This window comes from Panthera tigris, chromosome A1 (genome assembly GCF_018350195.1).
Source record: "Panthera tigris isolate Pti1 chromosome A1, P.tigris_Pti1_mat1.1, whole genome shotgun sequence".
NCBI classification, from domain to species: domain Eukaryota; kingdom Metazoa; phylum Chordata; class Mammalia; order Carnivora; family Felidae; genus Panthera; species Panthera tigris.
Genome location: NC_056660.1, coordinates 114,963,664 through 114,977,698, shown reverse-complemented (window position 1 = coordinate 114,977,698; position 14,035 = coordinate 114,963,664). Strand labels below are relative to the sequence as shown.

The 14,035-nt window shown below is 34.4% G+C and overlaps 1 protein-coding gene across 5 annotated transcripts in view; it reads right to left on the bottom strand.

Annotated features, from left to right (window-relative positions):
- Positions 1–1,422: 1,422 nt before the first annotated feature.
- MATR3 (matrin 3) overlaps positions 1,423–14,035 on the bottom strand; it is a 29,035-nt gene continuing 16,422 nt past the window's right edge. For 4 of the 5 annotated variants that reach the window (XM_042984907.1, XM_042984900.1, XM_042984915.1 and 1 more), the window contains 12 exons: positions 13,044–13,085; positions 12,598–12,710; positions 12,323–12,375; positions 11,555–11,680; positions 10,914–11,039; positions 10,558–10,725; positions 8,093–8,224; positions 7,135–7,178; positions 6,670–7,045; positions 4,941–5,307; positions 4,343–4,464; positions 1,423–2,520 (listed from right to left, as the gene is read on the bottom strand). In XM_042984907.1, coding sequence (XP_042840841.1) covers positions 2,470–2,520; positions 4,343–4,464; positions 4,941–5,307; positions 6,670–7,045; positions 7,135–7,178; positions 8,093–8,224; positions 10,558–10,725; positions 10,914–11,039; positions 11,555–11,680; positions 12,323–12,375; positions 12,598–12,710; positions 13,044–13,085 — 1,720 coding nt within the window. In that variant the 3' untranslated portion in view covers positions 1,423–2,469. The remainder of the gene's footprint in view (positions 2,521–4,342; positions 4,465–4,940; positions 5,308–6,669; positions 7,046–7,134; positions 7,179–8,092; positions 8,225–10,557; positions 10,726–10,913; positions 11,040–11,554; positions 11,681–12,322; positions 12,376–12,597; positions 12,711–13,043; positions 13,086–14,035) is intronic. The other variant, XM_042984925.1, reaches the window with a different exon arrangement.

Genomic DNA, 14,035 nt, shown 5'->3' with positions numbered 1-14,035 from the left:
GAGTCGCATGCTCCACTGAGTCAACTGAGGCACCCCGCTGTTTTTAAATAATGTTCTGCAGTGTTCCAGCAGGTTTCCACTACACATCATTCTCTTTACTCAGTAATGTTACATTCTACTGTTCAAACCCACTGAAAATCCATCATGAACAAAGCGAGGCAAAAAATAAAGTCTATTCCTCTTTGATAACTCTAATACCTGCCATTAACACTTAACAGGCTGTATTTTGTGTTCCCCATCACCCTAAAAGAGGGGCATGAGGAAACCTCTAAGAAGGAATTCAGGGAATAGGGTACCTTAAATTTTTCCTTAGAACCTTATTTAGACTATAGGAGATGGTGTAGTTGGTGGCCAGAAATTCACTCTGCTCATTAATAAAATTTCAAGTGAAACTTTTAGGGTACCCTAATCAGTTTTACAGCTAGTCAATGAAAGCCTTATCAGAGTCACTCTGAGATCCCACATTTATGAGCTATAGAGGCTTAAAAAATACTACTACTACAAATTCAAGGGTTTCTAAAATTTTCCTTCACAGAGGATTTACCTAAAGGCTAAAATGGTGTCAGGCAAAATGTTCTTAAACTTGACAGCAGGTTTACGTGGAAACATTCCCATGAAAAAAGGTTTGCCATAATCTGGTAAATAGCTGTTACAGATTTATCACTGGTAATTTATGTATGAGAATTTCTACTTCCTAAATGTTATCAAATGAAGACATTAAACTTTTTTTTTTTTTGTACAGCCTGGTACAGCCAACAAAGTAGGACCTACGGAAAAAAGCTATCACTGACAGGAAACAATTAGGGATTCTAATGCACATAAAATACTTTGGGTTGCTTGCTGTTAGTTAAGTTGGAATTAAAAGCTGGTAATTAGTAAAGGCCAAAATTAAACTATAGAAGTAAACTGGCAAGGATTTTTTGTGCATGTCACATTAGAAAAACATTAACTGCCTCTGAGAAGTATACCATAAAATTTTCATTCATCTTTTAATACACCTGGATCTAAGAGTTTCAAAGAATTCCTAGAAGTTCTTGTATTTTTTAAAATTAAAAATTTATTTTTTAACAATAGGTAATAAATCCCTTATACCAAGAATCCCAACAGATTTTGAAAAGCTAGTAGAACTAATTCTTGATATTCCATGTTATTCCCAACTTTACTGTTTTATACTTAGGCCTAAACACAAGCTTTTACCATTTCTTCACCCTTAGCATTTTAATGTCCAAAGGTTTTTAAAAGCCCCATTCCACACACCATTTTTTGTCATGTAACAGGAACAAGAAATCCACCAGCACCAAAAACTTTAAAACTCAGTTCTTTAGTAGCAGTCTTTAGAACACTCTAGATTAAAAATGTAATAATTTGTTAAAGCATGCAAAAGAGTGTAACAGTGAATAAAAACCACAACTGACAAAAATATTGGTTAACATTCCAAATATGTATAACCAATGAACTTGGCCTAGGTTTTTTTTTTTTATTGGTATTCACTTCAGAAACTTGAATCCACAGATATAAGCAGTATATTACCAGAAAGTTACAAGTAAACACAGATTATACATGCAAATTTCTGTTCACAAAGGTCACATGTGCAGGTATATGAATTAGAAGCGTGCGTCTAGTTTATGGCCAAACTTTTTAAAATGCAGAAATGTAAAATTACATCTTGAAATATGAAGAGATGGTCTACACACTTCAAAAATCAAATGTTGCTTATACCAGATGTATGACAGCTACAGGATTCAAGTGACAAGCAATAAGATCTCAAGAAATTAATACTGCTCAAAGGGAACGGGAATATTTTTACATTTCACTGAAAATACATTGACTACTAGAATACGAAATCTAGCAGGAACTTAGGGGAAAAAAATTACAAAAATCTAAAGCCAATTACTTAGTATTTCTTATTACCTAAACAACAGCATGACATTAAAAGAAAACTGCACCTGCATTATAATTGCCAATCTCATATTAATGAAGATATCCAAATAAAAAGCAACCAAAAACCTTCAAACTCCAAATGATGAGAAGTCTGCAAAAGGCTCAGATTAAAATGCGGAATGTTTCAGATGAAAGTAATAAAAATACCATTGGTTTTGTTCTTTATTGAATGGAATCAAAAGTTTTGACATTTCTTTGAAGCGTGGAACTAAATTTCATTTCTCTGAATGATTCTAGGTATCTTTTTTCTTAGTGGTGCAAGTTGTCTTAAGTAACTTACAAGTCAGTCTCTACAAAGTACTTCTGTCTGTTACCATTTTGATAAAACAAAAACAATTCTTCATTAACTTAACCGTATATGTATTTTTGCTGTAACACTTAACACATGAACAGACATCTAATATTTTTCCACTAAAACAAAAGAGTACAATAGTTTTCTTCTAACTACCAGTATTGTATTTAAAAAAGGTTAACATTAAAAACAAAGAACCATTATTTTCTTTGAAATTGTTAAGCTTCTTGCACATCTTAAGCTTCCTTCTTCTGCCTGCGTTCTTCTGCCAATTTATTCAGAAATTTCTGAAAAGGAAAAAAAAAGTTACAGGGATTAAATCACATAAGAAACACCTAAGTGAATTCCAAAATGAAATATTCTATCCAAGTTTATTCAGAATTTGAGTGTAATTTAACTACAACCTTACCAATATTTTACAAATTCAATTATTCTTGTTAAGTCAGTGTACAAAACTAAACTAGTTCACAGTACACAAGATATGGGGGAGAATGATAAAATGTGAAAAAAAGATTATTTCAACTTGCAATTAGTATTAACTCACACAGTTAAGAAAACAAAGACCATACTTGTATAGAAGAACTGCCACTGCTCCAAAAACAGATTAGTTAAAATAACATGCATTTATTCAGTGTGCCTTCCATTAAACATTTTCTTAAAGGGCCAGCCAGCAGTATTTATTTTAAGTCTGTGGGCTGTTCTTTATTTCATCTACTCAATTCCGCTGTTACAGCAATAAAACCAGCCATAAACAGTACTTAACTGAATGACTGTGACTGTGTTCCCCCAGAACACCTCATTTACAAAAGCAGTGGCCCCTGTATTACACACCTGTAACTTCTAGGGTTCTTGGACATACTAAAACATTAATAAGTAAACTTCCCTCAACAAATCTAAAAGATCAAAAGTTTTTTTGACTTTTGGGTAGAATTTCTCAACTCTATCACAGTTTCTCCAAATTGCTGAGAGGGTTAAAAGCCACTATACCCTTAAGGGAAAAAAAACTCAGCAAAGTATCAAGTCATTATCATAATTAGCAAAAATGTAGTGCATGGTAAATTTTAATGAAGTTGACAAAGTTCCTTTAGAATAAAGAGAGCCACCTCTCTTTAGAACACCTCCAATAGAACAAATGTCTAGAAAATTATAATAGCTAGAAAATATTTACAAGTCTATCATTTATAAAGTATCAAATACCAGGATACAACTTGTGTCTTAATACTCTTCTATGTAACAGTTTCTGCCTCCATACAGCTAAATACCAAAACAAGTATTTTTGTTTGCTGCTACTAATGGGATTAACCACCATTCTTTTTTCATAGGCATAATGGGAAGATACATACAGGTAGCAAAGAACATTTACATTTAAAACTAGTGACATAGCCAAGAACCGGATTTCCTAAATTCAAGCCTATCTTTATCCATCTAAATCAACATACAGAGCACATTTGATGACTGAGTATACAATGAGCTCTGTATTAGAAAGCAGTGTAAAAAACCAGGTTATCTGTAATTCAGTTCTTTAACTTCTTTCAAGTTTTATACCATTATCTGTTTCAATAGTCCTTAAAAAAAGTCACTAAGAGCAACACCGAATTTCAAAATCTAGTTAAGAGAAATTTGTTATGCTTATTATTTATTCATTTATCCTTTTACCTTTATCTCTCATTGGTCATATAACTCACAAAATATCATTATTAATAAACAACTTAAAGGTGATATAAACATCATTAAGTATAAAGAGACATGGCACTTTATAGAAGTTGAAAAAGCTTTTCATTATTCAACTTGGGATTTCAGGCCTCCAGGATCTTCCCAATTAGCGAAATTACACTCTCACAACGCTTAGTCAAGAATATTTAGGTAACTTTAATTACATGAGAATTTTGGAACATGGCTAGAAAATTATTCAATTGAATGTACCACAGAAAAAGGCTCAAGAGATGTTTCTAGAATCCATTAAACTGTTTAAGGCCCATCAATAAAGAAGTAAATGTATCGTCTCTAGGATGGGTCTACAGAAAGTACCACACACATTTTACTTTACACAAATTTACATTATTTGTTAGTTTTCATAAAAGAACTCTTCTCCTTTAGGTTCAGCCTTACCTTTAATTTCTGATAATGAGGAAGGCTGCTGCAATGAGTATTCTTTGCAACTTCTTCATTTGTATAAAAGAGTGAACACAGCTTACAGTAAAACCCTGTTTTAGGTATCACATAGTCTATACCTAGAACACAAACATACATTCTTACAAATTTAGTAAACTGAAGATTTAATTAGTGTTGTCAAATCTCTTTTTCCGGTCAATGTAATTTGAACGAGATAATATTGGTGAGAAGTCCAATATAACCTAAGCTAAAACAAAACAAAAGCCATGATATCAGTAGTTAATTGTACTCAATTGACAGTTAAGGTCCCACCTAACTGCATTCTTAAAAAGGCAGAAATACAAAAGATAAAGAAAAAGCAATGTGAAGTTCTCAGAAACCTTTACGCGGAGAAAGAATATATTATGAAATGGTAACAAAAGAGAATACAAAATGAGAGTTGGTTAAGTGGAAAAGAATGTATTAAGATTTACAAAATGTTCTGCAGAGAAATAGATTTAAAATGGTATCAGAGTTATGTAAGACCAATTTAAAAATCTTATTTAATAAGAACTTGGGGAGGGTGAGAGGGGAAGAACAAAGCCTTAAATCTCACCAACAGGAACATTGGGCTGGTATGGTCCAATTCTATACTCATCTGGGATTGTATAGTCCTCCTTGTTTTCATCACTTTGGCCATCCGCATTTTCACTTGTATCTTTGTTGGGATCATCAGCATTCTCAGCAGATTCCGCACCTGGTTCTGTATTTTCCTCATTTTTAATTCCATTTTCCAACGCTGCTTCGTTTTCTTGATCAAGTTCCTCGATCTTGTCCACCTTAATTTCAACCAAACCATCATCATTTTTGTCACCAGATTTAAATGTCATGCCCGATTTACGAAGTTTCTGACGTTCCGAATCTTCCTCATCACCAACCTCATCTAGAGTGACAAAACCTTCCATACTCCCTGGGAAACGACGCTGTTAAGAAAGACAAATTTACTCTGCAACAATTATCCTACAGCATCCCTTCCATTTGCTTTACTTGAAGGGAAAGGGATAGCGTCTTTGTCTTTATTTTCTCTCAAAATACTGTCTTTCTCCCCCAAAATCACTGATTTTTTAAACAAAAAAACTTAGTTTTAAAACTAAAGGCTTGCCTCACAAAAAGAGCAGAAAATAAATGAAATAAGGACATTATATTCTACACTTGCTGTAACTATTATGCTACAAGGGATTATGTATCAAAAATGTGATTTGATAAAAGTAGTTCAATGGTATCCTTTGGAAGACAGTATCTTAGGATACAACTGTTGTTTAGAGAATATGCAGTCTAAAATAGTGTAGTGGTTAAAAAAAAAAAAAAAAGCAAGCTCTAGAGCATGACCTATGTTTAAAGTTTAGATTCTGCCACTTACAAGCAGGATGACTGTAGACAATTTATTAAACTTCTCTATGCCGAATTTATTCATTCATGAAATGGAGTCAACAAAGGTATCTACTACTTACAGTTACTTTGAGGACTAAATTAATTAGCATATAAAAAGAGCTTACAAAATTTATAGCATATAATAAATGCTCAATAATTATCAGCTCTTAAGACTGCAAATGGATTCTGCAACAATCCACTTCAAGGAAAATAACTTTATCTGACCTAGCCATCAACATCTGGAGATAAAAATTCGTTTTCTAATAGCTGGAACGTTGCTTACAAAAACCAATGGACCAAGATTACTGAGATCTCATTGTAACAGCCATTTAATGCAAGGGCATTTTAATACTCTAATCCTCATCATAGGTAATTCAGTACACCAGTCTCTTGTTTTACTCCTCTTTATGCTATGCATATGTTTGTCTATCTGAGTTCACTTTAAATGCTTTTATGTGTTCTCAAAAAAGGTCTTCAAATATTGAGTATCTTCAGATATTGAATTATCTGATCAAGCTTTTCGTTCTCAAATAGGAAAATTCTTCAAGTCTAACACTTTTTAAATGAGTGGCTGAATGTTTTAAGTATCTTGGGTCAGTTAACTTAAACTCATATCCCATCTTTTTAAAAGTTCGACTACCAGGCTGCCTACCAGTACTACACACTACCACCACAGTACACAAATAAAAGTCAATTTCCTTCCTTGCTAAAAATTTCCCTGTGAGTTGACACTTTTTTATATCTATTTTAAAAGTTACTTAACCTACTTATTGCAGAGTTTACTTTTAAAAATTTACCTGATTTTTTCGAATATGTGACTAATTCTCTTTAATCTGACCCTGCTAATGTAAATACGAAACATTTATCTGATCTAGTTTTCTGTTCAAACGGGTCAATATACAATCTCCCTTTACCTTTTTAAGCTTTTTCTTTGCAGCTGCTGAAGCACTGGCATTTCCATCTTTTTTCACAGCTTTGTCTGAAGGTTCCTTTTTCCCATCAGAAGCCACATCACCTAAATTAGCAAGATCTGTCTCATCTCCCACTGAACTGCCACTTTCTAGCAGTGCTGCTGCTTCTTCCTCATCGACAAGAAGCTCATCTTCAGATTCAAGAAGCATGTTAGGTTCTTGCTCTGCTTGGTCATCCTTTGTATCTTTTTCACCATCTTCACCTGACTTCTCCTCTTGTTCTTTACCTTCAGTTGTACTTTCAGTCTTCTGGGAACCATCAATTTTGGATTTCTTATCACTTGGAGATTCTTTGCCATCTGGAGAATAAGATCTTTTCCTAAAATCAAAAGGATACCCCTCAATTAATTCTGAGTTGGAAAACAAAAGTTTAAAATACTAGCGTATATACACACAAAACAAAATTACCGAGATTTATCTTTTTTCAGTAAGTCAATGCCTCTGTTGGGAATCTACAAGACAAAATTTTGTAGAAGTTAAATAAATGTATTAGAATATGTTCATTTGCAGATTATATGATTATCCAATTAACTAATAGTTGGTAACCATCCTTTATATCATCAACTAAGCTTATTCAAGCTCTGTAACCGTACCTTAGAATTTAAGCTGCTTAGGGTCAGCAGTTCATTATAATCAACATTTCAACAAACCAGCAGAGCAGTGGATAATAAATATTTTGGTAGCAGAGCTCTGTTCAAACAAAATCTTTAAATAGAATAAAGCAATAAAGGCATTTCTTACACAATACCATTAAAAAAACAAAACAACACTTCTGAAGAACACCAGGGGGGAAAAAGGTTGTTGGTATCTTTAAAAAACCAAATCCTGGGGCGCCTGGGTGGCTCAGTCAGGTTAAGCGGCCGACTTCAGCTCAGGTCATGATCTCACGGTCTGTGAGTTCGAGCCCTGCGTCCAGCTCTGTGCTGAAGCTCAGAGCCTGGAGCCTGTTTTGGATTCTATGTCTCCCTCTCTCTGACCCTCCCCCGTTCATGCTCTGTCTCTTTCTGTCTCAAAAATAAATAAACGTTAAAAAAAAATTTTTTTTTAAAAAACCAAATCCTTTATTCTTAGCAAAAATGTTTATAAGAATGTCATGGCGTGGGGCGCCCAGCTCAGTTATTAGGCATCTGACCCTTGATTTTGGCTTAGGTCATGATCTCACAGTTTATGGAATCGAACCCTGAGTCAGGTTCTTCCCCGACAGCATGGCGCCTGCTTGGGATTCTCTCTCCCCCTTTCTCTCAACCCCTCGCCCTCAGCTTGGTGTTGTTCTGTATCTTTAAAAAAAAAAAAAAAAAAAAAAAATGCTGTGGCTTAAAATATGTGAGATAGATTTTATAATGATGACAAATCCAGTACTACATACCCTCAGTACCAATTTTTTATATTTTTCTGACAAGTCAACTTTAACACATCTCCCCTGAAACCAAAGGGCCTTTTTCAAACAGTGGTCGACCATTGCCATTGCATCTTCTCTGGTCTCCATCTCAATAAAAGCCTTAAAAAAAAAAAAAAAAAAAAGAAAGAAAGAAAGAAAGAAAGAAAGAAAAGAACATTAGTTTTCAAAGAACTGCATATCACTCTGGTGCTTATTATTTTTTTTAATCCATCTGTTAGGAAAATTTAGTTTTTTTATTTATTTTTATTTTTTTTTAACGTTTATTTTTTTATTTTTGGGACAGAGAGAGACAGAGCATGAACGGGGGAGGGGCAGAGAGAGAGGGAGACACAGAATCGGAAACAGGCTCCAGGCTCTGAGCCATCAGCCCAGAGCCCAACGCGGGGCTCGAACTCACGGATTGCGAGATCGTGACCTGAGCTGAAGTCAGACGTTTAACTGACTGAGCCACCCAGGCGCCCCGAAAATTTAGTCTTTTAATAGAGACCCCAGTAAAAGTTAAAAATCACCCAATTACAAAGTAGCACTAAATATTAAAACACCTAAATGTTTTCTGTATGCTTTCTGTAATATAAATAAAAACATAAAGTAATTAGCTTAGAAGCTATTACTCAAAATACTGTAAGAAAAATTAATTAAAAAAGTATGGGGGCACCTGGGTAGCTTAGTAGGTTCGGTGTCCGACTCTTGATTTCAGCTCAGGTCGTGATCCCAGGGTCATGGAATCAAGCCCCGTGTCAGGCTCTGTGCTGACAGTGTGGAACCTACTTGGGATTCTCTCTCCCTTTCTCTGACCCTTCTGTCACACTCTCAAAATAAAAAGTCTGGAAAGGGGCACCTGGGTAGCTCTGTCAGTTAATCACCCAACTCTTGCTTTCTGCCCCTCCCCTGCTTGTGCTCTCTCAAAAATAAACAAACATTAAAACAATAAAAAAAATAGTCTGGAAAGATACAAACTCAGAATGCCCTTAAAAAAGACTTAACAACAGGGGAACCGGAGTTGCTCAGTGGGTTGGGTGTCAGACTTTGGCTCAGGTCATGATCTCATGGTTGGGGAATTCAAGCACCATGTCTGGCTCTGTGCTGACAGTTCAGAGCCTGGAGCTTGCTTCAGATTCTGTGTCTCCCACTACTCTCCGGCTCGTGCGTACTCTCTCGCTCAGAAACAATACACATTAAGGGGAGGTGTGGGTGGCTGGCTTGGTTGAGCGTCCTACTTTGGCTCAGGTCATGATCTCATGGTTCGTGGGTTCAAGCCCCATGTCAGGCTCTGTGCTGACGGCCTGGAGCCTGGAACCTGCTTCAGATTCTCTGTCTCCCTCTCTCTGCCCCTCTCCTGCTCCCACTCTGTCTCTCCCACCCTCTCTCTCAAAAATAAACATTAAAAATAAATGTTTAAAAAATAAACATTAAAAAATATTAAAAAAAAAAAAAGAGTTAACAAAATAAACATTCTCCTTACTCTGGATTTTTAAAATGAAAAATAAAAGTTAACGACTTAATTCACCCATTCAATTCACTTACTTTGAAGTCTAAAACATCTACAGAGTTAATCAAAGCACTCTTGGATAATGCTGGTGTGATTATAAATTGGTACTATTTTTTTAAGACCAATTTGGCAATATCAAAGTAAAAAAGACATCAGGCTCCAAAAGTCTAATTCTGAAATTTTATCCTTCAATTATATGATCTGAATATGCAAAAATTCACATGCTGCCAAGTCCAAAGCAACACCAATGGTACAGTCCAAAAAACTAGCAACTCTAAATATCCACCAACTCAAGAAGTTAAATCTGTTATAGTTTTTACTCAATGTAATCACACACAAGGAATGATATAATACCACTTGACGGAAGAAAAAACAGCATGACTATATACAAACTAATATTTTTGAAAGCACACTTTAAAAACAAATAGCGTTACTAGTCTAGGCAAGAGAAGGAAATCTTTACTTCCCACTTTATAATTTTCAGTATTTATCTTTATACATTAAGAAAATCTAGTAGGACTTAAAGAAATCACCATTTATCAGTTAGGCTAAGAATATTTATCTAGGAGGGGAGACTGGGTGGCTCAGTCAGTTGAGCTTCCAATTTCGGCTCAGGTCATGAACTCATGGTTCCTGAGTTTGAGCCCTGTGTCAGGCTCTGTGCTGACAGCTCAGAGCCTGGAACCTGCTTCGTATCCTATCTCTCCCTCTCTTTTTCTCAAAAATAAACAAACATTAAAAAAAAAATTTTTTTTTTTGAATTTTTAAAAAGAAAATTTATCTATGAGATGAATTTAATTACCTCCCCCTTCACTAAAAATATATACCAAAAAAAACCCGAAAACAAAACAAAAAAACCAAACAAGAAACAACCAAACAAAAAACCCCTAAAAGTGAGATTTACTGAAAAGTAATCTTAAAAACCTTTTATCTGTGGTATTACCTGACTTTTCATCCTCATCAGTATATAATTTTTAATTTTTCCGTAAGGTTCAGCAAGCTTGAGAACTGCACTATCCGAATAGCCAGAATGAGGTAAATTGCTGAGATGTATCACACGCCCAAGTTCTTGCTTCTGATCAAATTTCTGGTCTGGTTTCCCTTCAGGTTTCTAAATAATAAACAGAAAATAACAATAGGTAAACAAACAAAAGGCAAGTCAAATGTTGGTAGCTATGCCATACTTACTGATAGTTAAGATAATCCTATTTATTAGTAGCAACTTAAAATAGCTAGTTAATAAACATTAAAATGATGTACAAATGTTGGTGGTACAAATGGGAAAAAAATTGTTATTACCTTTATTCTTTTATACTTCTGGGATAAGTGAACTCTCACTGGCTTGCCAAATACTAATGCTGGTGTGGTTGTGTAATAATCCACTGCAGCCTGAGCATCCTCTGTGGTTGCCATTTCAATAAATGCCTAAAATTGCACAAAATTAGTATTTCTAAAACAAAACAGAAACACCGCCCAAGTCTTTCTAGATATATTTAATCATTAGGAAGCATTTTTAAGAGTCTGAAAGCAGAACAAAAATCCCAAAATTGCTATTTGCTCTTTTATTAAAGGTCATCTCAGATTTTATTACCTTCATGCTATTCAACTGTGATTTATGATGTCTACTGGATTTGAAATAATAACTTGGCACTATTTTGATAAAAGTGTGGAATAACATCCCAAAGAATTACCATCCTTTTATAGCTGGTATAGTAATGTAATGACAATTTAACTGCTTAAGGATCACAATTAATAAAGTTACTCAATATAGGACTAGAATTTAATATTATTGATATACATCAACTATTTGCTTTTTTCTCTATCACATTCCATGTTAATGATTTAAGAATACATGGAGCTCTTTTTCAAATAAAAAAATCATAAAAAAAACCTTCAAGAAGTATATTAGTAATGAATACGGCACTGATTTCAACTCATACCTCATTAATTTTATTTAGAATCAGATGATTTGAAATGACTCCAAATGGTTCTACCAACTGTAATAGTTGATATCTCAAGTTTTTCCCTCGCTGAAAATCCATGATATGAACAACGCGGCTGGTTTCCTATCCATTAGGAAAAAAAAAATCAAGTCAAGAGGTCTCTTTAGAACCAAGACAAAAGGACTTTCATAGTCTAACCAGAATAGATTTAAAACAACTCATAACATTCTAGAGAATTTTGTAACTACACAGGAAATCAGATTCACTGGAGTATATCTTGAAGATTCAGAAAACAGACTCTGGACTGGTTTTAAAAAAGAATACTATGTGCTTAACTGGATAGCAAAATTTGTTACACTCAAGGTGTAATCTCTATAGTATGGGTATATGAAAATGAAAACGTTTATCAAAGTCATATAAAAGGCTGATTATTTTCAAATTATAGCAGTCTCCCTATAATAAAGGATTACAACACAGATTCAATTCACAAGGATTTGAAAATTAAGTAAAAAAAAAAAAAGGGGGGCGGGGGAGGAGTGCCTGGTGGCTGGGTTGTCCAATTCTTGATTTTCGGCTCAGATCATGATCTCACAGTTGTGATATGGAGCCTCTGCACTGATTGTGGAGCCTGCTTAAGGATTCTCTCTCCCTCTGCCCCTCCCCCATGTGTACACTCAGGCTCTCTCTCTCTCAAGGGGGGGAAAAAAGTTAAATCACATTTCCCCAAACAGCAAATAAAGTAAAATCAAAAGCTGTATTACTGACCACTCTGCCTTTCTGCATGTGTCTTGGTCCTTGCAGGTTTCCATTCCCAGCACCTTTATGGAGAAAAAGTTACTTTTTTTAGTCTTATAATAAATATGAAAACTGGCCATCTTTCAACACAAACCAGAGTTTATCAAAAATACCAGGAGAACCATGTCTTTTAATGTGATGCTATTTTCTAGTAACATTTCAATGAGCCTTCTTTTGCCTCTAATCACTACATTTAACTTTTATGGTCAAAGTTCTTAGGGAAAGGTAACAAATTTTATAATCACCCAGATTTCCTCTTGGTCCAACTGCTGGTCCCCCAAGATGAAATGAGGGGGGTGGAGGTCCCAGAATTCCTGGTGCTGGGTTTGTTGATTGCTGCAACATGAATGGATCACCCCTAGTAATGTGAGACATAAAATATAAAAAATGACAAAGAGGTCCATCAGAAGTAATTAAGATTTATTGTTAAAACACCCCTTTTATGATTGTAATTCCAATCTTTGTAGGCATTTTTATGTGAAGTAACTGGGGAAAAAGCTACAAAAATAACAATAAAAATTACTAGCATAATATAGTTTCTAAAGAATCTTTTACCCAGTGACTTTTACCAAACTCTCATATTCAATAGAGATATTCATGAAATATTTTTTGTTTATAAATTTTGAAAGTTTAACCTGAATTCCTTATAATGATCTCCTTTACAAACAACAGCTTAAAAATTTTAACTTACATTGTGTGTCCTGTATCATTGTCAGGATTCCATTCGGGGTAGCTTTAAAGAGACCAGAAAATTAACTTTAAAATAAAACTGTTCTTTTCACAAATAGCCTTGTTTGGCCTTTAAAACAAGAGATTATTTATTAGTAGAGTTAATGAGAGTCTAAGTGTTAGAAATATCACAGTTTACAACATCATAGATATTTCCAAAAATATCAAATTAATCCAAATGAACAAGAATAAACTTGTTCAGTATTGCAAAAGTAGGTAATATATGTTGAAGTTTAATTTTTTAATCTATTTGGTAAGTCGTAAGTAGGGAAAACGCTGCATGGAGAATTGGAAATGTGCATTTACAGGGAAATGAGAACCGACCACAGATTTTCCTTCTCCAATATTAAATACCAGTATCCACTATAGAGGTGAGCTGTGGCACTACAAAAGAAAAGAAAACCCAACAGAGCTAACATGTGAAAACTGGCACTCTAGTGAAGAATGGCTATGTGTGCTGTTTAGGCAGGGAGATTCTTTAGGAATCCAATTCCATTCCAGCAGCTTAAATCATAACCAAAGGTAAGTCAAAAGCAAAAAATACATCTTGAAGGATTTTGTTTGACAACTAACTTGTGATTTCTAATGACTTTTCCCCTTTTATACTCTGTATTTTTAGAGCATGTATCATGGTTATTGAAAATGTTTAAGTCTATTGTACAAATCCAAGCCCATCTTTAAGTCTATTTTAAATTCTTTCAATTTGTAGAAAAGAACCAATGTTTATTTGCCCTACAAGTAGTATTAAATAATAAAATACCACTATCACTGCACCTAATATTTCAAATGAGATTCCAGATCTAAACATTTTGTTTTTAATTAGTAATGCCTCGTCAGTATCAACTATGCAGTGATAACAATGTGGATATTACAAGCAAATGATGAATTCCCAAAACCAATCAATGGCTGTTTCTGATTCACGGTATGGATGCTTTAAAGGTATTTCAAACTCCT